Source organism: Neodiprion virginianus, chromosome 6 (genome assembly GCF_021901495.1).
Source record: "Neodiprion virginianus isolate iyNeoVirg1 chromosome 6, iyNeoVirg1.1, whole genome shotgun sequence".
NCBI classification, from domain to species: Eukaryota; Metazoa; Arthropoda; class Insecta; order Hymenoptera; family Diprionidae; genus Neodiprion; species Neodiprion virginianus.
The window spans coordinates 20791609-20819552 of NC_060882.1; the positions used below are offsets into that span (position 1 = coordinate 20791609).

General features: G+C 45.1%; 1 protein-coding gene across 3 annotated transcripts in view; it reads right to left on the reverse strand.

Moving 5' to 3' along the window:
• LOC124306967 (protein slit) overlaps positions 1–27944 on the reverse strand; it is a 200497-nt gene that overhangs the window by 168118 nt on the left and 4435 nt on the right. For all 3 annotated transcript variants that reach the window (XM_046768187.1, XM_046768190.1, XM_046768186.1), the window contains exon 2: positions 12663–13854. In XM_046768187.1, coding sequence (XP_046624143.1) covers positions 12663–12952 — 290 coding nt within the window. In that variant the 5' untranslated portion in view covers positions 12953–13854. The remainder of the gene's footprint in view (positions 1–12662; positions 13855–27944) is intronic.

The following is a 27944-nucleotide window of genomic DNA, read 5'->3' on the forward strand; positions in this document are numbered from 1 at the left end:
AAGTAACTGCCAATTTCAAGATTCAGCGATTGATCGGACCGAGCACGGTGCGAGAGCACTTCCGACACCTTCCCGATTCTTCCATCCTCTCATATGGCGCGATAGATCCGATGTATAAAAACCGGAGGACGCGAGGTCGGAATCAGATTGGAGCCGAATATCTCACGACCTTAACGTCGCCTTGACCTCAACCTTTCCTCGCAATCTCCGTGTGAAGTCTTTCGTCGTATATCACTGTAAGCGATCCGAAAAATCTTACCGGCTCACGGGCCATGGTCGCGGGATAATACGGACACCGACTGTTATGAGGGAATAAGAAAGGGTATAAAACTGGCGACGCGGGTCTCTCTTCGCGCCGTTGATAGAAAAGCATCCGGATATATGGTCGCTGCACGGTAAGCCGCGCGTCTATACATCGCACAGACACGGGCACACTGTCTTAGAGTTCTGAAATTTTTATTAAATCCTCGTTACGATCACCGACGTCCAATATCTCCGATCGGCTGGTTATATCTCGACTCCTCGGCGCCGGCCGAAAACGGGAACTGTGGGGTCAGGCGTGTTACCAACGAAGCACGTATACGTGTGTATACAAACGCTTTCTGCAGACGCCGAGCTTTACTCTCCCGGCTTTATTTCTACTATTACCAAGTTATCTCGTTCGGACAGCAATAACCAAGAGACTCTTTCGTCTCGAGAGGTCGCGAGTCGAACGAACTAGGCAGTGCGCTGCGCCTTCGTGCCACCGGTCAAGTATTTTAGCGAAAGATCAAAAAGGGGCGAAATCTCTACCGTTCCTATCTGTTTCATATTTTCCCTCTCCGGGTTACGCCAAGGGGCAATTTTCCCGCTTCAGCTTCACTCCGCTGCACCCGACTATCAACGTCACCGCATCTTTTAGAGAGATTGAGCCGTCCGTCCGTCGCCTCGTCGGTCCGTTTGTGCCGGCCGACTGGACCAAAGGCAAGATTAGTGGCCCACTTTGACACAGGAAGACACAAATTGCTAATCGACCACGTTTCCTCGCTGGACCTTCGCGCGCGTACACAATGGCCATGTGCTGAGCTCGCGTTGCGAGCTATACATTGGATAATACGTTCGTGGAGCGTTTAACGAGTGGGTACCTACTCACTCGACCAATGGATCGCGGTACGGCAGACAAGTAAACATTGCGCAGAATCGCGGAAATAATTCGGTGTTCGCAACGCGGGGAGGGTGAGCAATTTGATCTAAAGTCAAAAGCCGGAATTGAAAAGTTATTTTATTCGGCCAAAAGTGTTTGGAACAAGTTTCGGTATCGAAAGAATTGAAGAGTAGGAGTGTATAACGAAGGCGGAATTAAGACCTCTATTGAATTCCGTCGAATCGCGACAAAGGCAATTTTCATCCCATTTAAACTGCAGCGACTGACGGGTCTGGAACTGCAGCTTGAGTTGACGTCTCTTGAAGAAGTGCTGGGGAGATGGTGTTAGGTATAGATACTGCGGAATAAAGCAACTTGGTTGGTTTACGGGGCAACGTTTACGTTCGCGCTAACAAGATGAGACGAGGAACTAGAGACGCTTGTCGCTTCGCGCGAGAAAATAGTTGGCAAAGAGAAAGAAAGGGGGTGATAGGAGACGAGAGGACGGGACGAGACGGGACAGAAAATGGCGCTTCGAGCGGGTGAATGGAATAACAAGGAACTTTATACGGCGCTAAGCGAGCTGGGTCGAGCTTGCGGGCAAACGTCGTCACGTGCTTTGCCTGCTCCACTCAGGCCTCACACCTTGCCATTTGCCATTTGCCATTGGTACAACGCGAATCGCCGGAATCGCGATTCCTCGCGGAAACCAGAGAAACGCGAAATGATCATCCACGACATCGTCGGCGAAATATTTTTGTGAAAATTTTAAACTCCGTACGAGTAGAGAAAAATTTTATACCAATTCGTGGGAAATTGCATTGAAATTTTGTTCCGTGGCTCAAAATGTGCTAACATGAAAGAAAGCAAATTTTTTTTAATATACAGAATAATCTAACAAGCTGTCGAGAATTTTGACGAGTCTAAAAACCTTCTTGAAAAATTTCTTGATTCAACTGCAAGAACTGAGACACTGGAATTGAGTATGAAAAAATGTGTAGCTGTTAAGAAAATTTACTTATATAGTTATACTTATATAAATTTACTACAATAAATTGGATTGGTCTACAGATTTTTGTACGTTCGACATTGTAAAGAGTGTCGTGAAAATTTGAAAAGCAGATAAGCTTGTACTCTGAACTCTGGGATTGAAAATCGGAAGATTGTTTGTTTAGCTATCGACGCCTGATCCCTTTTCGGATCGTACGTAGTGAATTTTCTTTCACGTAGCTATAGGTATTCTCGAAGTGTATAAAGAGGTGCTGTGAAACACCTTAAACGCACGAGGCGCGATTCGGTAGAGAATTCATTCTTCGAGAAGGGAAAGGTTCGCACGTGCCGGGAATATTAGGGAGCCTGGAGCTGCCTGGAGGCCGGTGTAAATGATGAGCTAGTTGATAAATCGGGTTTCAATTTTTACGGCGCGACTGTAGACTGGTACATGCACACATGTACGGCTTGGTAATTCCATTCCAGAACGTTTCTGGTACCCACTTGAGATCCTGGGTCACGGGTTTTGGTAAAAAAAAAAAAAAAAAAAAAAAAAAAAAAAAAAAAAAAACGAGAGAAGGTTCTTAGCTAGCCTTCGTCGAACGCCATGAGGAATTCCAAACGATAGCTTTGTGAAATAAGTAGAAATTCCCAAAACGTGAAAAAGCACGAGGAGCAGCGATTCTCAAGGGTTTTGCACGCTTTTTTTTTTTTGTACACAGCGTTCTCTCTCATTTCGCCGCAATTTAGCAGAAGATTGTTGTTCATACGTAAGACCAGAATTCAGACTTTGATTTGACGAAAAATGATTTTTTCTTCGAGTCAACGTTGTTGTTTCACATCCCCAACGTTTTTGACATGAAACGACCAAAAATTTACAGAAATCCAAAGTAGGCTTCAGTGTGATTATCGGGGTGAGTACAGAATTAAGCCCTGGTCGACTTGGACGTTAACGTATATATCTCCGAATATCGAACTCTACGTATTGCAAACGTGAAAAAGAGCATAACAGCCCCATTCTATACGTAATTGAGAATAAAAATACTCCAACACATTTTCATTTGACGCAGAAAAAAAGAAATGGCACAAATTTTACGAAATCGCAATAGTAAATTCGTAGACTTCATGACATTTTAGAATTGCAGAATGGGAGTGTTGAGCCCTTTTTCGCGTTTGACATACATGGACTCTAAAATCCAAAGATATGCGTATCCGTCAACATCGAAATCGTCCAGAAAACCCGCTCAAGCCGAACCATGTGTCAATTTTAAGTACTACATAAACAAAAAAAAAAGAAAAAAAAAAACAACAAAATAACCGCGTGGGGTTGAAAATGAAATAATTACACGGGAGCAATGTCACGAGCACACGCGAAACAGCTCCTCCGTGTGTGAAAGGGCGGCGAGGAGGTGTCAGGGACAGATCAAAGAGCCTTAGAAATTAATTATTGCCGACACCCACACAGACGGAGATTCCTCGAGAATTTCACACACGCGAAGTTACGGGTGACGAGGACTCCGAGTGTACATACACCGGCTAATGTTAAACATAATACCTTTTCCCGGAGGTCAAAGCAGCCGACTCATTAGCGCTCAACGGTAACGAATCTTCGTAAGTCGTCGAGGCCGTGGAACCGGCGGACTAATGCAGAGGACGCTCAGAACGGCGTATCAGCTCTTTGCTAAGACGATAATACCGCGGATAATGTGCCCGGGGTACACCGGGTACGTGACAAACTTGCCGAAAGGCATCGGGGGCCTTTCGGACCGAAATAGTCCGCGACTTGCCAGCGGCACCGGTGGCCGATTCGACTTTGAAGTGCAAGCCTTTGCTTCCATCGAACGCGCCGCTTCCTTCTGCTACCAATTTTTCCTCCTCGAGGGTAATTCATCACTGTTTCAGCCGTAATGGTCGTGCCTTTTCTGCCTGCCACCCCCGTTGGAATTTCACTTTTCCTTGTTAGCTTACTGCGGATTAAGACTCGAAGAGCCGAGGAAAATTACCCCCGTACAAGCAACCCCTGGGAAATACGGTTCAGGCAGCTAAAGTTATCGAAGATTGCGTGATTCACCCGCTTGTTTTCACCTGCGCAGTTTTTCTCTCTCTCTAATTCTAGTCTGAAATTTCGGAAGGTAGGTAACGTGTGAAAAATCGGGGTTTCAAAATCTCGGAGCAATCGGAGCTTTTCGCTCTTACACGCCTTACTCTATACGCCCTAAAACTTTACGTTGGGTTCGTTGCGTTTGTGATTCACGGTCGGCGTCTTACACCAGGAGGTCGATAATTCAATAGATCATAGCTTTCGTGTAATGGGTTGGTTGTGCGCCCCATATATTTCACCCCACTGGCATATCCAGGCAAATTGGTATCGAATGAAGGTTTTATTGAAGAAAATTGATCGCTTCGCGTCACTGCAGCGAGAGTCCAATGACAAATCGATTGTTCAACGAACTGGGGCAGAGATATTGGCGAAACATTCTTCCCAGTTTGTCGAGAAAAAAATCCGTCCTAGCGCCGGTAGAATAACCTGTACAACGCTAAACGAATTCTTGCCTAGTAGCAGCGGTATACAGGATGAAATGGTTTCGAAAGTTTGAAAAATACTGCACCTACATCGCTGATACGTAAGCTGCACCCACACAACCAGCTGCGTACGTAGAAGCACAACAGAGGAGGTGAACTCTTTTTAGGTCGACAATTAAAAAATAATCACTCGTAACACGCCACCGGCAATTAGAGCTGCGTATCACGTACGTCGTAATTCTCTTTCCCATCCTCTATTTTTCCTCTACTTTGCCAGCTCGGTTGATTCTCTTCGTTCCTCTCTTCCATCCCACCTCGCCAGGCGCTGTTCGCCGCATACGGCATACGTACAGGTATACATACCTATGTGCATACTCCACGAATCGCGCGCAAACTAATTACAAAAATGTTACACGTCAGACGGAGCACGCCAACTCTGTAGGTAGGTACGTACCTACATCATTCTGGTGCGCTAATGAAATCAGGGCTTGGCAATCACACGAGTTCTGAAATATAGATATTACAGTAACGCGATTACAGTTTGCCGATGTTTTAAGTGCATCCGTACGCACGCTGAAATTCAAATATAACCGTGAAAATTGTCCTCGACCATGTTACGTTTCAGGGAAAAATAAACCATCAAACGTGCTATTGAGACTGTGAGAATAAACAGAACTTATACCATATTTTGGGTACATGTCAACCCTCGTAAGGCACACCTATTTTTTCGAAAATTACTCGCCACGCCGAGGGATTCCAATCGATTTTCGATCACAGTTCCAAGTAAAACGGTCGTATTTTGATTATGGGTTTCCCATTACGATAGTCGATTCTATCTACGCTTTGATAAAGTCGCAAGAGTTGAAGATTTCTGAGATATAGTCGGTCAAAAATATTTTTTACCCACTCTATGGAACGAGAGTTCAGAGTTCCACTTCGAGACTTCCGAGACCCCAGGCGTGGGGTCGAATCATAAATCAAGGTGGTAGAGGTCCTGAGCGAGCACGCATGTACCATATTTTCATTTTAGTGTCAGTGACGTTTTCTTGATGAAAACGAATAAACTTACAGTCTGATTTATCCTATTCGGTTACTTTTGACCACCCTGTAATTACCCCATAACTGCGAATCCCGCATTTAGAAGAAAAAAAATCACAACACTCCTATTTTGGCGGAATAAACTGTCTGAGATGAAATTAGAAACGACTTCCCGCAGTCTCTCATGCGCCAAGAATATAGAACGATCCTAGCTTGCGCCGCGCGCGCGTTTATTACGATCAAGAGCTGACTGCAGCAGCCCCCCTTTGTAGTTAGAGATTATGGAAAAGTTAGCTCGCGGATGCACCGTTATACGGTATAAGTAATCGGTGCAGGGTACGTATACGAAGTATCCGAGGCACAAGTATATCGCATCTGGATATCAACAAAGCGTCGGATTTCTCCAAGGCACGGAATGAGGACGCGGGGCGTCGGGGTTGCTGCAACGGAGACTTCGTTGTACCGGGACTGAGTAACCGGACACCAAACACCTCGGCCACGATCTCCCTCGTAACACGCATCCCTATCATTGCGGTGCGTTACGCAGTCGGTGGCTTAAATGAACCCATAACGCGAGTCCGTGATAAACGCAGGCAACGTCCGTCGTCCGCAAAGCGTATAAATCTCTTTCAGCCGCAGAAAGTGGAGGGAGGAAAAGGGGCCTCTTAGCCGTCGCGTGGAATGCATACGAAATTAATAGCCTCGAGTGATACGGCTGGACATGCGGCTGTGACGAAGTCCTCGGTTTCCTTTTTGGTTTCACAAGAAAATCCCTTGCCGTCGCCCCGTGATGCACGCGTTTAATTTGCAGGGCTGTACACTCTGTTTACATTCGCTGAATCGTTATAATTGTGCGTGAAAACGCGTTATAACGACGGGGTAGCAAACCACGAACCTTGCGCGTTGCGTCGAAGGGGATTCGACGTTTTGTCGTTGCGACGCGCCTAATTAACGACACGTAAATTGCTAGCAGAGTACGAGAAGATGTGCATGAATTTGTTTACCGTCAACGCGTTCAAACCGACGGCGCATCTCGACGGAATCGTATTTTCAAGCCTGCAGGTTTGAGAAAAGCTCGGAAGACCTTCCGCGGTAGAGTTGAGGGAAGGAAAGGGCTTTCGTCATCATTTCGCATTCAACGTTACACGTACACACGTGGAGCGGCGAGAGTGAATTAGAGTGACTGGTCGAAAGAGACTCATCTTTGTCTTTCTTCGCCGTTTCCCTCACGGCTCGTTTTATCTCACTCAAGGTTCATCAGCCGTCGCCCTCGAGGATAAATCCCTAGCAAATCTTGAGTCACGTTCGAAAGAGAGATCCGTCTCTATCAAACGGTCGAATCGTCGAGCAGGACCACCGTCGGGGCGCGGCGGCAACCTCTGCGATCCCAGAGAACCCCGGGCGTGCGGCACGTCCTCGTTCTCCGCCTTCGGGACCCCGGGATGACGGGGCTGGTTCGGTAAAAGGTACCAGTCATCGCCTAATGCGTGGCTCTAGTGCAGCCTTCGGTGAGTCCGGGGCGTCCAACACCTCTCAATGCGAAGGCTCGAGGCTTGCAGGGCGCTGGATCTCCAATGGCGAGGTACAATGCGGCGATATTACACGCTCGACTGTCAAATTCAAGTATTGCTCGGGGTTCTCACAACACGCGGCGGCCATGGGCGCCTGTTCCTCGTACGGTTCGTTTATTCGATTTACATTCCTCCGAGCGGCCAACGCACGCCACGACTCAATCGTCACCTACCTTCCGTTTGCTCTCCCTTCCGATGTGCGAGCACCGCTGTGAACGGAACCAGAGCTTTCGATTCCAGCGTGCTCGGAACTGTTCAACGCAATCACGGAGCACGCCGGCTTATTATATTACTTCTACGAGACTTTCTGGCCACCCACCGCCCACTCGAGGCATGGCACTCAGGCCTATCCTTGCCTCTGATGATCCAAAGGCCGCGAGTTCGTGAGCGGAACAATAACACCGGTGCTGAAGGAACTGGTTTCCTTACCCGGAGGGGCACGTCTGCCAACGGTTAATTCTCGGATGCTGGTGCAGTCGCTGGACGACTCGGTCTTTCTCTTCCTCCTCCTTCTTCTTCTTCTTCTTCTTCTACTTCTTCTTCACAGGATGCGGCATTCTCTCAATGATACGCACTTCCGAGGTGGTGCGGCGGGAGCAGCGTCGTCTCTCTCTGCACTGTGGAGAAGACGGATGCGCTGTTGTCACGAGGCCATAAATCCACCGTTTTACATACCCTCCGCGGCGCTTTTCACGGATCGTGATCATACACGCGGTGAACATTCGAGGTGGAAATAAAGAAGGAATTAAGAACGACGGCGGAGGATGGAAATAAGAGCGAGGACAGGGCCGGACTTTCTTTCGAGCTTCTCTCCGTGCCGCAGTGGTAAAAACTTCCAAAGCCGGTAAAACCCTTGGCGTACAAATGGCCTTGGAATACCATTTCCATGTTTTCGAATTTTTCATGTTAGGCATGCGTATAAACGAGTTTTGCGATCTTTTATTGTCTCTCGAATAGGTATTATTATAATTTTACTCTACAGCCATGTGACCGTGAGGAGGATCACGCGTGTATGTTACCTGTAACACAACCACAGCGTTCCCGGACCCGAGTAGGAAGGAAAGAGAAAATTTTAGAAAAACCGAGAAGGGAGCATTAACATTTATATTGCCCATCTTTAGAACAGTATTGTAAATTTCTTCACAAAGAGATCCCGCCGCGACTCGGTGATCTCCCCCTTGAGCGGTTGCCACACGGTTGTGGTTATAACCCAACCCCTGAAGCAGCAGCAGCCAAGCAGAAGTAGGTTTTCCGTAATTTTCGGTCATTTTGAAGGGGCTGAAAAGCCTTTGTCGCCGAACTCTCGATCTCGCCCACTGCGGTGATTCTTGAAAATTTTTTCAACCGGGACTTTTCCGGAATTGTGAAAAAGCTCCCCGAAAAACGTTGTTTTCATAGAACACCTTCAAGGGTTGCGAGAAATCGTCTTGCCGGTGAAGAATTTCGAACGAAAAGAAACGAGATTTAGACGTTTCAAGATTTCTCTCAATCTTGCACCCCGCGATGCAGGAGGTGGATAATTCACCGTTCAACGGCACAAGGAGTGAATTTCATGGAGCAGACCTCCCAGGCTCCGAAGACGGGAGATGAGAGATAAAGAGCAGAGAACACATCATTGTCAGCGATCGCACCGTGGTTTCTCCTTTCAAATCTAATACCAGCTCCGAATAACGCCGACCTACATTAACTTGGCATAATATTATGGTTCGCTCTTCGTCCACCGCAGCTTTATACTCCAAGTATATATATATATATAGACGAGCGACGGAGGCGGTCGCAATAAAAGGTGAAAAGATCAATGCAAATTGAAAAACGAGAACCAGCTGAAGAAACCTGACGTTGAAACCCACGCCGAGTTTCCCGGGCTGCAAAAAAAAAAAAAAAAAACAAAAATTGCGCAACCACCGCCCGCACAAAGTCACGGCTAATAAGGATTTATAGGCAATTTATTTAATCTTTGGTGAAAATCTTCGACCGCGTGCGGATTCACGCGTATATTATACAGCGTGAGCATGCCCATGGATCAAAGACGAGGAATTCACTTCAGACTCGAATTGAACGCTTTTCGTTTTCCCCAATCATAAGTTCCTCGTGCAGTATCTTCGAAACGAGCGAAGGAGGGAACTTCGACCCCATCCGACCGGCCAGTGACCCAGCAAAGAGCTGTCTTCTCGAGCCTCTCGATATGCCCGAAAACGTGTTCCGGCATTAAGCGGTGTTTAGCGTTCCTTCGTGACGTGCCTTCGAAGATTTTGGGATTCATTATGCCGAGGAAAATCCGGGACTGTGCGTCGTCGAGGTGCGTTGTTACCGGTAGGTAGGTTGACGCCTACGCGTAAAACTGAGCCTAGGAAAATCTACCTGCAGAAAATTAATTCCCAAGGGTATCCCAACGCGACGACGGCCTTGGCTTGTGGATAATTTTTGAAACGCGTTTACACGCGATTTAAGTTGCCGCGCAGCTGCCACGCCCAGGGTTCAACGGGACCCCGTAGAGCTCGGGGATATTTTAACAAAGGGAAAAAGGCGGTCCGGCACGATTCGCCCGAAATGACGTATGGAAAAATGCGACTGACTACACCTACACCCTTTCTGCACCCAGCGTTATTATCGAAGTCTTGTTTGCCCAACGCCGTTTCGAAACCTGCAGGGATAGTCATTAGTTTTCTTATAACGACAGGCCAGAAGAGGAAAACGATGGGAATGTATACCGAGCACTATCAATTACCTGATATATAGCCAATTCGAAACCGAACGATTAAGATACGAAAATTCTGTTCGAGTATCGTTCGACTGCCTTGGGAAATTTTTAACTGCACTTTCATCGGCTCGCTCTTCTGATTCGGAATACCTTCACACACGGTTGTAACATGTAACCTGCAGCGCGCGACGCGAATACCAATCTCGAGGCGATAAACGTGCAGCCAGCCGCAGAACCACGGACGGTTTCTTCGGTGCTTAATAAAGTATACGTCCGTTCGATCAATTAACCAGCCTGGAGCAAAATCCATGAATACAAGTCCGGCGCTGGATCGCAGTGCTGCAGTTCCCGCTGCGTCGACGTTCTCTAACTTTCGAAATCGTGTTTGAAACTACACCGCGTAGCTCACGAAGAAGACATTAGACACCTGCGGTATCACGCGTCGCTGTTAACTGGACCCGAATGATTTGTAAATAAGCCTGTAAAACGGAGAGAATTTTGTCGAGGGTAGGCCGAGTTGCGCTCACTCGCGTGAATATGAGAAGAATATCAGAATATCCGGGTCGGGGTTTCGTTACAAGGAGGAATGTTAGTTGGAAAAACATCGGCTCAACGCTTGGGCAAACATCGTTTATGCTACGTGGACCCGATTCACGTTTCTCGCGTTGTTCGACTTCGGGTTCAGGGTATAAAGAGACTCGTGCTGATGCGGTGAGCCGGTCGACGTTTCGAGTTACATTCACGTGTGATTATACTCTTGTAACAAAGACGACATCGACTTCGTATCGAAGCGAATTATACACACCGCCGTATCGATCTGATTAATTAATCTATCTTTCGGGGTAGATTCGTCCTCGATACGAACGAACGAAGAAGGTATTGGTCAGGTTGGTTATTAGACCGCTCGGCTATTATAATATGACGCTAGTTAATTATCACCGTTGATAATCAAAATTGATGCATGGTTTGCCTCGGAAAATAGCCGGGTGATTTATACTTGAGAATACGAAGCGAGTTGGTCGCCGCTGCGGAGGATAGAATGAGATGGACGGACGGCGGGTGGCTGTAGTCGAAGAAGAGCAAGTGAAGTTTACAACAAATAATCAATACCCGATCGCGTCTTAATAAATTCAGAGTGTAAAGACGGGCTATTAACCCATCTGATTAGCATACGATTAATATGCTAACGGCAGTGAAGAGAATGAACGAGCCTCCAGCCAGCCAGCTAGCCAGCCAACCAACGAATGAATAATTAAATCCATGAAATGCATTAGCATAGAGCCGAGGGAAGATGAGACCGCTTAAAGCTTCTCCGAGTTACTGGTTCTGATCTTCAGGGTTGAACTGGCTCGCGCACAAGACGAGAACGAGAAGCTTGCACCAAAGTTTAACCTGCGTCGAACGCGTTGAATATGCGGCATCGCGCGCAACATACGCAGACCTTTTTCATTATTAATGCTTAATTAATTCTCTATTCAACGAGACTATTAATATTTATACCGATTTATAGAGTCAATCCTTACGTACACTATGCTAGTTACGGTAAGGGTACTAATTCTTGAGAACGCGCCCCGAGTTCAGGGGTTATTGTATCAAGGCTTTCGCTGCCTCTGTGTAAACACGTGATTAAAATTCTCACCCGGATTTATCGTGACATATTTACGAACTCAGGTATCCACTGTCGCCGTAGTTGTTACGAACTTTCACTGACGAGATCCCTTTTCTTTTGAATGCTTAAAATTAAACGAGATTTCAGGTCCCTTTCGGACAATCGAATCACCTTACAATTATTTTTAAAAGTTGGTCCGCCCAGGGACGAAAAGAGGAAAAATCCTTACACCTGAATTAATTATTCGAGCGTTCCGCGAATCGACGATCAAGCCACGCAAGACGCGGGTTATTATCGCGAAAGATCGAGGCTCGTGCCGCAGCTTAATTCAATTCGACGGTATTAAAGCCCCATTTGAAAGGTGAAGAATTTTTAAATAATTAATTCCAATCAGGATTTTACGAGGACTCGGCACTCGCGTCTTCCACCTTGAAACACCACCACCTCGGGCAATTGCCCATAAATCTAAAGTTTTATTGAGCCGGGTATATCCTTACGGAATAATGGAATACGACGAGGCTCTCGGTCTACTAATCGCATCGCGACTTCTCGACGACGTTGTAACCTGCTGTACCGTGGCCTAAAAGTAGGCACGTAAGACTCGATCCTCCCGTAGCCCATATACTCGAATGATAGGTGCATGCGCCCGGGTCATCACGGGTGTAATTTGTTTGAAGATATTTTGATGGCCGAGCAGCGGTGATCTCGCCCCGTAAAAATACCAATTCCGGTATCGATATCGAGAGGCTGATTTACAGTATTGGTACAAAGGCACGTCTCGCGGCTCAGTTTCCTCCACGAAGATGCACCTCCACGGAATATAGATCCATGCTGGCAATATGGCCGTACTATATACCTATATTCACACGATACGCCCTATCTACGTCCGACACCTAATACAGTTTAGATTTAGATGGGGATAGAAATGTAATACGGGGTGGCCGACCGTCCGGCTGTTGGTGTCGGTGTCGGCGTCGGTGTTGGTGTTGGTGTTGTAAGTCGTTATCTCGAGATCGGGAAATCGGACGATAAAACGAACAGGTACCACGGCCACAGTGGCTCTCAATGGCTTGTACGTGAGCGACGGGTAACTAAAATAGTACTCACAATTTTTCGGCGAGAAGAGGCGCCGCCAGGTCCCCAGGAACTTGCGTCAAGGCCCGATGAGCGCAGTCGACCTCCTGTCCTCCGCAGTTGCAGGCCCAAGGACACCTCGCGCCCTCGGCCTCCTCGATCTGACTCCCCAGATTCCTAATACCAAAGTTCCCGACACTCGAGTCCGGCGACGCGCCTCCGAGGGTCGAGAATATCAACAAGAGTCCCCAAGCACAGACCACGGAGCCGCAACTGACCCCGAGAAGCCGGAGGGACCAAGACGGTGTCATTTCTCGCGCCATGCCGAGTATCTTCTTGTTTATACTCTTGACGGTGCGGTTCGATCCCTCAAGGATATCGACCAGTTTCTCCTTCCGCTTTGGGAGGATGCTCTCCTCCTCCTCCAGCGGACTCGCAACGGGAGGATGGGCGACCTCCACCCGATGGTTCAACGTGACTCTCGTCTGTAGCCGGCGGTTTCCCAGGATAACGCTACCGGTTCGATCTCGACTGGCCTGGAACCTCTCGACGACGGTGCGCCTGCAGCAGGGACGGTCCGAAGTCTTCTGCCCGATGCGAGACGTCTTCCTCTGGACCTCGGGGCTGCGGAATCTCGAAGACTCGACGTCGCCCACGGCCAAGGATTCGGCACGGCTGACGGCCCCCGCGGAAGAGGATGGGGACGACGAAAGTTTCGAGGTGCGCTTCGGGCCGTTTTCCTCCCCGGAAGGAGGCTCGGGGCCTACGGCGAATTCGGGCCCCCCCTTGCGGCCAGGAGGCCTGCTCGAGGATATCGGGACGGCTTCAGGAACGGCGCGGCTCTGCTGATCCACGACTAGCGAGCCAGCCTGACCCCGTTCATCTTTGCGGAGCTTCGACGCCCTTATCTTGATGCTGGATGCCTACCGCTCCGTCGACGAGCTTGCGCGCCCCCCGGGGGTACGCCGCTTCTTCGCGATCGTTCTGCTTGTCCCGAGGGATCGATCAGGTACGGTCATCTATTCACCGCAACAATTACTCTCGCTACTCCGGGGTGTAATTTTCGCTCGGACTCGGGATATTTACTACGCCGATCTCAAGCTTCCGAACTCCGATATCGGGACCAGACTCTTTACCGCCAATTTGTCGGACCTCAGATTGACTCGTCGTTGCAGGATTCAACCGTGCGGATCTTACGGAAGTGCAAACTGAACAACCGCATCACCTGGAACAAATAGACAAGGGTTGTGGTTAGAGGTCGGTGGAATTCAACCCTTAAATAAACGCAATTAACGTGATAGTAGCGGAGAAGGTCGATAATTGGTAGATCGATCGTGTCATTGAAGGATAGCAATGTCGAATTTTTAAATTGACGAAACTTTTATTACTTACAGCATTACTGGAAAATTACGGGAAAATAATTAGGATCGTTATAATAACATTTCAAGTGTTGTTCGAATTGAAAGAAAATGTGGCACAATTAACCGTTGAGTGTGATTAACGATTATAGTTGTCGATACTACATTTTCTGGTTGCTGCGACGTTTTAAGTCTATTTGTTTAATTTTTTATATTTTTTCACCGAAGAACACACATTTTATAGTTGCACCAACTCGTTGCGATAGTTATAAGAAAATGCATTGCAATTGATCATAGTTAAAAAGAATGGTAAGCCAGACAGGTTAGATTTTATGGTTACAGTTGTATAATTAATATTCATTTTATAGACAGGCCTAAATTTTTTGACTACGGTAAAAACTTAAAATAGTCAAAGACCGTATAACAACCATAACTAAAAATCTCTTTCGGTGCAATTTACAGAATATCGAAGTATGTAGATACTCAAAAAATAAAAATCTGAAGAAAAAAAGAAAACAGTCAAAATACAAATTTTTTCAGGATTCTGTGTTTTGTTTTTCCATATATTTTCATTCAATTTAACGATTATCTGATGATCTCTCTGTATTTCTACCTAATTCCTCCCTTTCCACATTTCTTAATTTCGATCCCTTATACACCCTTCTACCGTTTAGCCGTTCTACATTTTGCTTCTTCCACCCTACTAGCTGCGGAATTTCCGACCGGATATATCCACCAGCCGGAAATTCTCTAGCATGTTCGGATGTTGTGAATAAAAACAAAAGAAAAACTGGTGGAGAGGGGGGAGGGGGCGGCAAAAAATTCAAAAACTTATGGTAATACCAGAAGGAGAGCGGCATATTTCCTGGAGGGTTAACTAAACCAAGCACAGAAGCTCGTTGATTGTCTGATTTCCCTCGGGGCGCGTCGCAGGTCGATCATTCGATCGGCAGATATACCCGGGCGCGGGGGTTGAAAACCACGGCCGGGAAACCTAATATCTGAGAAATTCACCCCAACGAACGAGGAGCGAACCACCCCCCACTCCGTGCACTTCGTCGAAGGGGTGCAGGCGAAGACTCGAAAACCGAAAGCGGTAGCGAGGCGCAGCGAGTAGGTGGAGGAAACCTGAGATGGATGGACTTCGCCCTGCAACTTTCGAGAAAATACCGGCATGCCTCGGTGCACCGCGTAAGGGTGCAGCGGTAGCGGCGGCAAGCTATTGATTTTTAATCTTCGCGAAGCGAGGCGAACGGGAAAACGAAAACGACAGTCGCGAATTGGATGGCAAAAAGTGACCGGAGTTGGCTTCGTTAGGTGAAGTTATTTGCCGCCGTGCCGGGAAGCTGCCGCAGCTTTTTCTTCCTCGATGCAGCGAATTAACCACGTCGCCGATAATCGATGACGGAACCTTTTGATTCCTTTAATATTCACTTCCTGAAACCTCCGTCTCGACCCGGAATTAGACCAGACCACTTAAGGAGAAAATTTGACGGAATTGAACGCGGAAATTCAGGGGTTACCACGCTTTTATCGCGCCTCTTTCCACTTTCTGAATTTCAATTTTTATGCAACGCGATATTCCTCGCAGCGTCGCATCGTTCCCGACGAATTCATTAACCAAGAAGATATCGTAGAATATAATTTATGCATTTTGGTATCCATTCTTCGAGCTTCTTTTCGATTCCGTTAACTTGAAAACAGATTTTATTGCAGCGTTTATGACTTTAGTCGTTCTGAGATAGTACGACGCAGTAAAAGCAGAACATACGTATCGTATTTCAAAAACGCAACACCTTCAAAGTTGTTGTAAAATTGCGAGTTGGTGAACATTTTTCTTCAACATTTAAAACGCATGGCAGAAACAGGGAAACAAATATGGCAACAAATAATTTTCACCGTATTCAAATAGAATCGAAAGAAAAAAGAACAGAATTGTTCGAGTAAGATGGAAAGTGAATTAACCGGAGTCTCCGGTTTTCAGACCACATGACAGACTCAAATTAATATTTAACCGTGAGCATCGTGGTCGTGCACAAGGCGTAGGTGTAGGTACGACGACTCCAGAGAGGAAGAAAGTATCAACGGTGGCTATTTCGAGCGTGTGCAGGACTGCATAATTAGTCGTGTCAAATAACAGGGCTGCAGATGTGACGCGAGACCAGCCTGAGCTCGAGCCTGCATAACCTGCCACCGAACGTTGTCCGTTGAAATAAATGGTTTAAAAAAGGTCGTGCCATTAAGGGAATGAAAGAGAAGAAGTGAGAAATAAAAATAAGAAAACGAATTTTAAAAAAATCGTGGAAAGAGACGTTGGACAGGCTTCACAGCGTGCAGAAGAGGCGACGCTATTCTCTAAGATGCATCTCGCATGCCCCATTAAGCACACATGTTCTCCAAACATCTCAAGTTCCAATGTAAACTTTGGCTTTTCGCAAAAATCCTCCAATTTTCCTTCTTCATCCCCTTCGGCTCTCCGCCCGAGCGTCAAACATCCCCTCCTCGTCGTTTTCCTTTCTCTTTCTCTCTTCCTCTTCTTTCATCCCAACGCTTCTCGTTCCGAATCCAAACACCCGTCGAATCGCCGAGCGGCCATGTAACCCCATCATCTCGGACTTACTCCGCGTCTCTCGAGCTCTCCGTCGTCGACAACTGTTCTCGAAAAGAAGAGAAAGGAGAAGATTTTCGGCCTATGGGTAATACGAGGCAAACGAACCGCGTGCCGCAGGGATAACGCCTTTTTCCTTCCGCCACCCGCAGCCGTCGGTTTCAGATTACCCGATTCGTATAATCCTCCATCTCTCGCGGATATTTCTTCTCGAGAGATATCTCTCTCCGCATATATTTTCCATGGGAAATTGTTTTCCCAAGTGGCTTACAAATATGCCGATAAGAATACAATATCCCCGGCATAAGGTTCGCCCGCGAATCGCCTTAGATTCTCTCCCCCTCCACCCTTCGCCCTCGGCATCGAGGTTATACCCTTAAACCCGGGGAAAAAAAAGGTTCGAGCGCGATTCGTTTTCGAATAAAATCGGAAAGAACTTCTACGCTCCTGTGAATCGTACATCAGTTTATATCCGTAGTAAGTCGTAATCAATCGAACCCTTTCCAATCGCCAATTTCATAATCTGCATATTATTAGACCGTGGCGGGGGGAAAAACGGAGTCAGCAAAATATAGGAACACATCCTCGTGACACAGGTACTCGGTACGGGATTATGATCGAACCGGAAGCTCGCCCTGTTTGCATTGGATTTTTCGCGAAACGCGAGCTTTACCTGCAGACTTATCCGCAAACAGGCTTTGAAAGGGGCCTGGAAAAATGTCGCCATTTTCAACATCGGACACACATTGCGTAGATATAGGTATTCAAAACACACACCCACACGCACATTTAGGCCTGTCAGAGAAGTAAAAAACGTGCGAAAAGTAGCTCGCCTCTATTTCTCCGGCTAATTCATATGCGCTAACGTCGTTAATTAATGCAAAGCATCCGCCTATACGCGTCTATACTTCGTACCTGCGGCTGATGCCTGCGATGCTTGCTGCAGCGACACAGAACGGGAGACCGACTACCCTAACTTTCGGTCCTCGGATAGCTTCCAGGCGATATTATCTGGTCGAGAGTGCTCGAGAATGTACCAGCTATACCCCCCTCGCTATAATCGAGTTATCGATTCGTCGCTTCAAAGTGAATATTAAATTTCCCGCGAATTTTAATCTCGCGGAAAGTGTACAAGAATGCAAACGCCGTGTTTGCACCTGTGATTCCATAGATTCGAAAGAGAGCCGAAAGAAGTGGGAAAAAAAAATGCGTGAATAATAAATTTTCAATCATTACAGATCTCCTCGCGATCTAATAACAGCTTTATAACTGATCGATCTTGTACCAGTTCACATTTCTCGCGTCTGCTTACTCTTTCCACCGAATGGTTACGCAACGCGTAGATACAAGTTTGCGGTAAGTAAACAATAATTACACTCGATACAGTCATTATTATACACAAGCATTACGAAACTGGACGTATGCGGATAAATGTGCAGCCATGTTTACAATTCGCCGTATCAGATTTGAGGTCCGAGAAATTTCCTCGACTTGTTTCGTTTTATTTTTCTCTTGTTCTACGCCCAGAGCCAGTATACTATTCAATGTAAAAGCTCTTCTGTGTACGATGAACAATATTACCAAATATTATCGCAGCAAGATTGAAGATTGACAAATCTTTTATAAATAACACCTTCTAATGAGTTTAATTTTGATTGAAAATGAAAAATATTTGGAACGAGTAAAGCGAAAAATGTAAAGAATAGAGAATGGAAAAAGTATCGAAGCCGTTTTAAAACTTCGTTCATGTTCTGAAAGCGAAACTCGACTCTGCAGGAATAGAGACGTGCGACCGCAAACGTCCTAAACGCTGCGCATAGCGCATTTTCCACAGTCATGAATGGGCCGTCGCCATGCAGCCGGGTATTACATACCTACCCGGGAAAAGTTGGATGGGGTGAAAATATTTCTCCGATAAATCTGCAGGTACGGAATTCAACCAGGAGAACGTGAAATGTGTTGAAAGCTCTGATTGTGCATCGAGTGGCGTGAAATTTTCTTCATATGCTGAGAAATATAGGTGCGTAGCACCTGAACCAAAAAGTCGGATCAGACCGCGAATTTTTTCGCATATAATACAGGATTCCAGGATTATATTGTCCGTTTGCGATAAATTATCGACACTCGGACGTCGAGCGACGCTTCGTTCCAACTTTCAACACTCTTGACTCAGTTCTGTAATTGAGAAGAGGGCCTCGATGAAACGAACTACTAATTACCAATTAGTTGTATTAAAAACTAATAAATTATCGATCGTATCGGTCGGCTCTCGTAGAGTTCAAGCGACCGCTCGAGTTTCGATGTCACGTACAATTATATCGAGCGCAGCTGCCGCGGCTCGATGTCCGTCCTGCATGCACGAATTACCACTCGGGAATTCACGCCGATAATTGCAATAAGAGCGACTCGATATGAGATGGGTAAAAAACAAAATAGAGATAAAAAAAAAAAAATTTTAATCACTTTTGCCAAAGGCTAATCACGAGCATATGCAGTTGGTATCTATAGGCAATTATTATGCCTACGTACTCTACGGTTTCAGGCATTTATCTGATCGAGATCGATCCACATACCTGCTTCATGTTCACATACCTGTCCAGAGAACTTTCCCGCCAGTTAATCGGTACCTGAAATGTTGCGCAGACCGCTCTCGGCATCGCTGATAATATACGAATGTATCGAAAGTGTTTAAAGCTTGAAGAATGAGGTGTTTTCGTGCTTTTTTCCGGATTAAAAGGCTGTTGATTCATCAAAAATTATTGCTTTACATCAGTTTTATTGGGAGGCAGACGTACATTGAGTATTTGTCAGATTATTGTCTTCGTGAGGTACGATGATATTTTTGAAAATATAAAAATAAAAAATATTATAATTGTAGGGAAAAGCTTGAATACCGATGCTTTATTTTAAATTACTTCAAAATGGTTCAGAATCTGGTAGATTCGTTCGATTTCATTCTACGCGAGCTTGGTTATTCTGAAATACTATTCCTTACAAAGTTACTAAAATAAATTTTTTTCTCCTGCCAGTTATGTCGATTCAATACTGCCATTTTTTTATTGTAATCAATATCGGTGCAGTGTGATAAAATTGAATATCCGACGACACCGATACGATGAAAAAAAAAAAAACGAGTTTCCTTGGCTATGTATAAATAGTTCTTCTGAAAATAAAGATGTCATTGGGTTCGTATTATTAAAAAAGATTTTCGTAGCCGTTGAATATAATATTTTGTCAAGTGCTGAATTTCCAACAATCAGGAAACAAAATTGATAAGAATTTATAAATTTTTCGTCAGCCAACCGCCTTAAACATGTATAAATTCAAGTTTCTCGACCATCGCACTTTCTAACTTCCGCGTCGCGACGCTGATCCGTCGAGGCGTCGTTTCAAACTAATTTGTGCGTCGTGACTTGTTTCGCAGGCGAACCTGCGCGTCTTGGGACAGCGAACAGGGACTCTCAACTTAAAAATCGGGGGAATAACTGGTCAGCAGAGACCAATTAACCCCCCGTGCTAATTCTCGTCGCTTTGCGTCACCTCCGAGGAAGGATGCTCCTTGATTTTTTCCTCCTCTTCTTTTCTTTTTACACAACGCCTCCAAGCGCACCGCTTACAAGTCCCCCAATTAATTATTATTCAACATTTTCTCGGTGAATACGTAATAACTCAAGCTGGTTATAACGGCAGGGGTTTGGTATTTCCTAATTATTCCATGCACATGCTTCTTGGACATCAAAATAACCGTACCGAGAACTAAGGTTCTTTTCAATAAACGCTTTTCACATTCGGTGATTTATTTTTTACCGATATGAAACCAAAATAAGAATTATTCAGAATTACGATGAATCAGAACTTGGCCATCCTAATTCTTTTCACGCGAAAAGTCAACTCGTTCGAAATCGTTTAACCCTTGTGCTACACACCGACTATGTATAACACTGGTGTTATACCGGGGTCACTGGAGACCCCAAATCAAAAATCATTACGTACAAACGGGAATATCGATCAGAAAGTTTGGAAAAATTCAAGGATACTCTTTGACTATTATATTTCAAGGCAAGTTGTTTATTTTTACCAAAATGAAATTTTCAATTCGAATGAAAATTCATAAAACAACAAAATATCGGAAAATGGATCATTTTACTCAAAATTTCAATCACAACTCACTGAATTTTCTATATTTTCAGCTTAAAATTCACTCAAGACACAGATATTTAAGACGAAAAATATGGAGATACTGCACGATGAAGAAAGGTATAAATTTCAACGAGTGAGGTTGAAATTTTAGAAACCGCGTAAATTAACGATTTTCACGATATTTCATTATATATCTTGGCTCAAATCAGATTATTTTGGATATTTTACGTATGGAATTTACGGGTTAACCTCACGTTTTATATATTCTCAACACTCATTTGCAACTAGAAATGACCACTTTTCGTGATTCAATGATCTAAGCAAATATGTTCGACCCTCATACAATTCACTGAGTCTTCAACACTATAAAGCTAATCAATGAAGTGGCAAAAAAGAATTCGACACTTATCGTTAGCTGCGTAACGAGTATGCAGCACGTACGATTTAATTTCTGGGAAGCTAAGCTCGCCCCGCAGCCGGCAGCATTGTCTCGATGTGAGAGGAATGCGAGCTTGTGTTATCCGCAATGGTTCGCGGTACCATTTATTGGACAGCTGAACCGAGCCGCGTCATTGCTTGGTGTTTGTCTTCGAAAGGCATCACTCCAGCAGTAGGAAACAAAGGTATCAAGTAACTCGTCTCGTTGTCGGGGCACAAGAATTATTTCAAACAATCACGACAGGCAACAGCTGTTTTTTTGCTAATTGCAATTACTATTTCGCATTAATCGTAAAGTGCTTGCGGAAGAAAAACATGTCCCACAACTTTTTCAACATCGTTTGAAAACTCTCGACCGAGCAATGAGGGTTTCCAGATAAGAGGAGTAGTGACTAAAACGATTGTGACTAGACTAATGGAAGGAACAGAATCAATCAAAACGTAATTGGAAGCAGCGGATCTTCACTTAAAGGAACACAAAGGTTTTTCAAATTATCTTGAAAAGTGACTCCTGCACGTCAGCTTAAGTGGAGCTTCGCAGAAAACGATTGGAAAAACGGTAACCACGTATGTAGGCGGACGGAATATTTGAAATACAAAAACCAAGACTTTCTAGAACCGTCAATCGATTTTTTGATAAATTGAACTTTGGCTTGGATGCTATTTTTTTTTTATCAGATTTCGTGTTTTTTTTATAGACTTTCCGGAGCGTTTTTATTAATTTCTCAAAAAAAAAAATTCGAATCTAAAATTCGTTACACAGAAGCCTGTAAGATATATTGACGATTCTAAAAAGTCGTGGCTTTTGTATTTCGGATATTTCGTACGCCTACAAACGTGATTAGCGTTTTACCGATCGACTTCTGGAGTAGGAGTCAATTTTTCAGACAATTTGAAGATCTTTTTTGTGTATTAACTTGAAAATCCATAGCATTAAAATGCGTTCTGGTTCAATCTGTTCCGTCCATTAGTCTAGTCGCAACAAAATGTTGAACAAAATGATAATTTTCTACCGCTCTTACCTGGGAAAACCACCTTCTTTCAGACCAGATCAGTATTTTCACAGGCATGCAGACAACGCGCGAATGATTTGCGATATCGGGGGACTAAAGTAATGAAAGTGGAAAAGGCTCGATATTATCGGTCCGTTATCGAATGGTCGAGTGGCCAAGCCGAGTGGAACAGGTCCTTTCCATTACCATTTTGCGACCGTGAAAGCCATCTTCGGTCTCCTCGAGGGACACGAGGAAAGTGCATGGAAGTGCATCTTCGGTGTCCATTTTGGCGAAGCTATAGGATTGGCCATTGTCGGTCAGTCGTTGGCGAGGGGCGAAGGGCTGGTAGAAAGTGTCGCGACACCTCAAGGTGGGGGGGGTCGCAGTGTCTAGACCGATTAACGTCGGAGTAAAAGGGAAGGCGAAAGACATCGTCGTTGGCGAAACCGGAAGCGGAGGAAGTGTCCGAGCGACGTGGATATATGAGGTAAAAACGGGACACATCGAAAGCAAAGTGCAGCTGCAGCGCAATGTCGACGACGGAATCTGGACCAAGACAAATAGAATTCGGAAGAACTTTTTTCTCGGTCTGGAGATTTAATAGCCTCGGGGTCCGTGCAGGAGTCTTACAGGGGTTGCGGAAAGGCCGGAGTAAGAATAAGAGCTGCGGCTAGGGGAGGAAAAATTCATGTGATCCGTGCTGAGCTGCAACGCCCAACGACCCTGCGTTATGGGGAAATGAATTGTCGCGCGGAAGATTTGCAGTCTTCCGAAGAAAGTGAATCGGGGATAAATTATTCAATCCAATTAGTACCTATCGCGATTCGTTATGAACCCTTCATTAAAACGTGTTAATTCCAGTTGCGCCGTCCGCGAACGACACACGAAACGTGTGAGTTTAAAATGTTATTAGTACGTATTTAAAAAAATTTTCAACCAACCGTATTATGACGGTAATCGGGGTCAATAATTAATAATTATCTGTAGTATTTAAAGCTGATTTCGTACGATCGGAAAGAAGAAAATATATTGTTTTCTAAACCTTTCGTGTTTTCACCGCGATATTTTCATTTCCCATTGCGCGTGTCACGTAAGAAATTCACTGCAAGGAAACATAATCGTATACGCGTATACGTAGATAATTGAAAAGTACACGAGAGTCTGAAATTTTGTCACCGGTTTAAAATTTCTTACCGTTTTCTTTCACCCTTCGTACTTGTTTTTTTTTTCATCAATAGATTTCTTTTCCAAGCGAGTTAATAAACTCTTTCCACTTCTCCGACGGCCGCTAATGATAAATCTATAAGGTTCTTACACCTCCTCGGTCTTTCAGCGAGACGACGAGTCTTATTGCTCGAGTTCTTTATGTTTCACGCGGTCCCCGAGTACCGTTTTTGCCTTCAGCCTTGACATCGCCTCGCCGTGTCAACCTCGAGTCACCCGCGAGTCCCGAGGGACGCGGATGCCGCCGGAGATCCTTTCCAGTTTCTCAGAAACAATCCCCGGAGACAATCAGAGATCGCGCCAGGGGGGGGGGGGGGTAAGAAAGGTGGAAGAGGAAGCGAGTAGGTGTGAGTGAGTAATCAAGGAGTTGATTGTGAAATGCTCGCCAGAATTCTCGGCGACACAACTCACACGGAACGTCGGGAAAAAATTGATCGAATATATATGTATATATATACCGCATAAGAATGACCAAAAATAATCGATTAAATCGAGTATAATAGACTATTTTTTAAACTCGATTAATCGACCGACCCGATTGTTTTTCCTCGCAATCGATTTTTGTTTTTTACTTCCATGAGCGACGCGATACAATATCAATTTATGTGATTGAAGTATAAATTATTATCATTGTCTTACTTACTAAGCACCTGTTTGATACAATAATTGAAAGATTAATGAATATTTTCACCTGAAATTGAAAAATCTTTTCAACGAAACTGTAAATCATCAAAAAACTTTTCCGCTATTAAGACTACAGACTGAAATTTACGAAATTTTAATTTCATATGCACCGTTTCAAAAAAATACAAAACAATCAAATGATCGTTTCATTTTTACCGATTTAATCGACTCGATTAATCAATGCGTCCATTATTTTTAGCTTATCGTCAGTGGCCATCGTTACCGCTACAATAATACCCAAGGTGATAAAATACAAACCCTCTTAAAAACAAATCCGTGACACAGTGTATTACTAGAGTCATATTAACGTTGGAATCTCTCGCTTCCCGCTATTCGTTAAACTTTCAAGGAAGAAGAGCTGGCCGTGCAGATTTATGTAGTATAATACACGCAGTCTTAATCTCAACTTATCGCCTCCGCAGGTTTATCCGTACCTCGACACCGATAAGCAGTATACATATAACGCGGTTCCCCCAACTCATGAATCATACTCCCGGCCTGTGAATCGTTTCACGCTTGTATTTATTCCTCGAAGGAATTCGCGAGGTTTATCTCTTTCCTCGTGTTGTCGCTGCAGTGATTCGCAGAGCTGTTGCAACGTCGATAGTATACAATAATCGGTATGGATCGACTATTTCGTTCTTCGCTTTTCAGAAGCGAACGTTTTTCTCTTTTTAGCCGCGGGTACAATTATCAATTTTACCTGCAGACTTAACAAGGTCGATGAGTGAAATGGCCCTACTTTTTATTACATTTATTACGAGAGCCAAAGCCGCTTCGATTCAGACCAGAATCATTGAAATCCGGCCACTCGTTCTCGAGATATCGTCGGTCAAAAAAATCGATCACACATATACAAACACGTAAACGTTCACGTGAAAATGATCGAAGGTGATTCTCTAAACTTTAAAACCATGGAAATCTAGTAAAAACTCAACTTTTAATTTTCCGTGCGATGACAATGACTTTCTTTTTTCACTGAAAACAGAGAAACGGGAAGTTAAAGAGTATCGATATAAAATATTTGCGAAGCAAAGTAATCGAGCCCGAGATCGAGGCTGTTCGTCGGAACCGCAAAGCAAAGCGCACCTGGATAAATAAACGACGTTCGTCTTTCCGCGGTATGTAGTTTAAGGAAAGAGGAAGTCCCTCGACGACGACCAGGTCCGTTCGCCATGCGTCCGCGAGTCGTCTCCTCGTCGAGTGGTAAAACCGGGTCCTCCTGACGTTGTCCGAGGCACGACACGTACGCGTCGACGATGCAGAGACATGTTTTTCTGCCCGATAACGATCGGGCACGAGTCTCTTATACCCGGGGTTCTTTATTCCGTTCAGGGAGCGCGTAGCCCGACGTAACGTACGAGCAAAGGTGCATCAAAGAAAAATGGCGATTCTCGACTGAATTATGATAAATGCACGCCCGATTTTATCTCCCGTCTCATCTTCGGACTCGGCGAGCGAAACCCCGCGTCGCTCCAGGTAGGCCATGAAAGCTGCCGCAATGCCCGTTGATCCATATTCTCCTCCCCCCATCTTCTCTCTCATTTTTATTCCGATTCTCTCGCCGGATGGAGCGGCAGCGTCGTCTCGTCAAATGGCGTTTATCCCGGTGCATCGATGCTGGGAAAAATGGGGTTCGCGATATCGCCAGGATACGTGGGTGGGCGTGAGTCCGTGTTGGAGATGCGCCACATGCACCGACCGCAAGCTCGCTCCTGACCTCGTCGATCCTGCAGCATCATGTCCTGAATTCGGAACGCTGATTTTCTGGGAAAAATCAGCTAACCCTGCACTACCTTTTAAAATTTAGGTCGCGAATCTCGCCTTTAGCCGATCGTTGCTGACTAAGATTCCGTCCGTAGAGCGATTTTGAAACTGCACCGTTCGCCAATATTCTCCGAGACATTAGATTGGACGGATCGGTGCTGATTAGCTCAAATAACTCGGGGTCCCATAGTTTTTCAATCTTTGTTCAAACGTCGGAGAAATTTTCACCACTCGAATTTAAGCCCTCGTAGAGATTTTAAACCTCTAGACTTTGTTCTGAATCACTTGTTGTCGGTGAAACGCAATACCCGCTCGGTTACAGACTAGAGAAGAGAAAAAGCCAATTCCAATTTCGGTTTTATGCTGTACACCGATCGGAACTGGGTTCGCGTTATTACGTCTGGCAGCTGGCCGTTTCGAACGTTCAATTAGCAGTTCGAGACGATATTTACAAAGCTCAAATACAAATTTAATGTACGGACAAATAGCAGAGCAAACTGCTGCCGTCGGACAGGATTAACAACGAACCATCGAATATACATACGTATGTATACGTATACCTACACTAAACTATATTGTACAAAAGTTGGGAAGGATTTCCGTATCGAAACTGAAACTGAGTACCGAGTTTCGCGCTTGTTTCACTATTATACCTATAAGTTCAATAAAACAGAGAAATTAAACGAGCGTGAATTAGATTTTCAATATGCACCGTTGACACAGTCACGCCGGTGGGATTAATACAGACGTTAAAGTAGAAAATATTTTCCAGTTTCGTCCGTGTAACCCAAAGCCGCGACATTACAGATAACGATGTTAATATTCTGGGAATAAGTCGTTAACCGTCCGATAACAGGCGTGATCGAAGTATTTTTTTCTCCCAAACGATTGGTGCAGCGAAACAGAGACTGACAGAGTACGTTTGTAATTCGTAAGGGCTTGAAATACGTATATTACGTATATACGTATATACACGGGATCCTTGAATAATTCATGCAATTCATCCGGCACAAAAGTCTTAAATTTCAATTTATGAAACGGTTAGGTCTCAGGTATATGTATAATATATATATTACATATATATACACATACACCCAAAGGCACGTAGATATGTAATATATGTATGTGTGTAAGGTATATTCCGGGGTTCCCGTCGTGTCTATCTGAGGAACGTCGCGAGCGGAGTATTTCCATATTTCTTCATCGAATCGACATGCAGCGGCGTTATTACACGGGTCGATGCCATGCAAGACCAATATCAAATTCCACCTGTTCGCCGATCCGGCTCCTCTAAAAGTAAGGTGCCACGCGCCCCCTTCTTCCCACATAAACTATCCGCGCCCTCCAACGTCGGAGGCCATAAAATTCACTCCCTGCAGCCTCCCTCGGGGGTGCGCGTAATGTTCCCGCCAAGGTTGGGGGAGTATACACTCTCCCTCTTTTTATACCCGGGTACGGGGACGCTCGCATACCTTGAGGGTAGTACCTCGAGTCCTCCGGCTGCAGGGGTGAAAACGCCTAATTGTTTTATCTTGTTCGCCGTTCCGCGAAACGGTGAAGAAGCAATTTTCAATTTTCTTTATCCGCCGTCCGCAGCGGAGGGACAATTTTCTCTTTCATTTGCGTATATCGAGGTTTAATAAGTTGACGAGCGATTTAGTGGACTACTGAATTTGTCATTCCTGAGGGGCGAGCTTACATCCGGAATGATTTTAACGACAGGTGAACGAGGCTGAAAACTTTTCCGCAATCTTCACTCTCTTCGTCTTCTTCTTCTTCTTCTTTTGGTATCATTCAATCTCGCCATCGTACAGCTCTTATGTTCCGACAAAAGAGCGACTTCTAGATTTTCTTTTAAGATATAAGCGACTGTGTCTGTCTGAAATACGAGCCATAAATCAAACTACCCTCTCCCGAGACGCACTTTCTCTCTATGTTCAGGCAGGCACACGCACATCAGAGGCTCCGAGATACACCCGAAAACGATCATTTGTCAGGAATTACTAATATACATATGATCCATGAAAATCTAAAATTCAAATCACCCTCCCATAAACGCGTCAAACCCGAGTCACTTATACCGATTCTTACGGAATTTTAT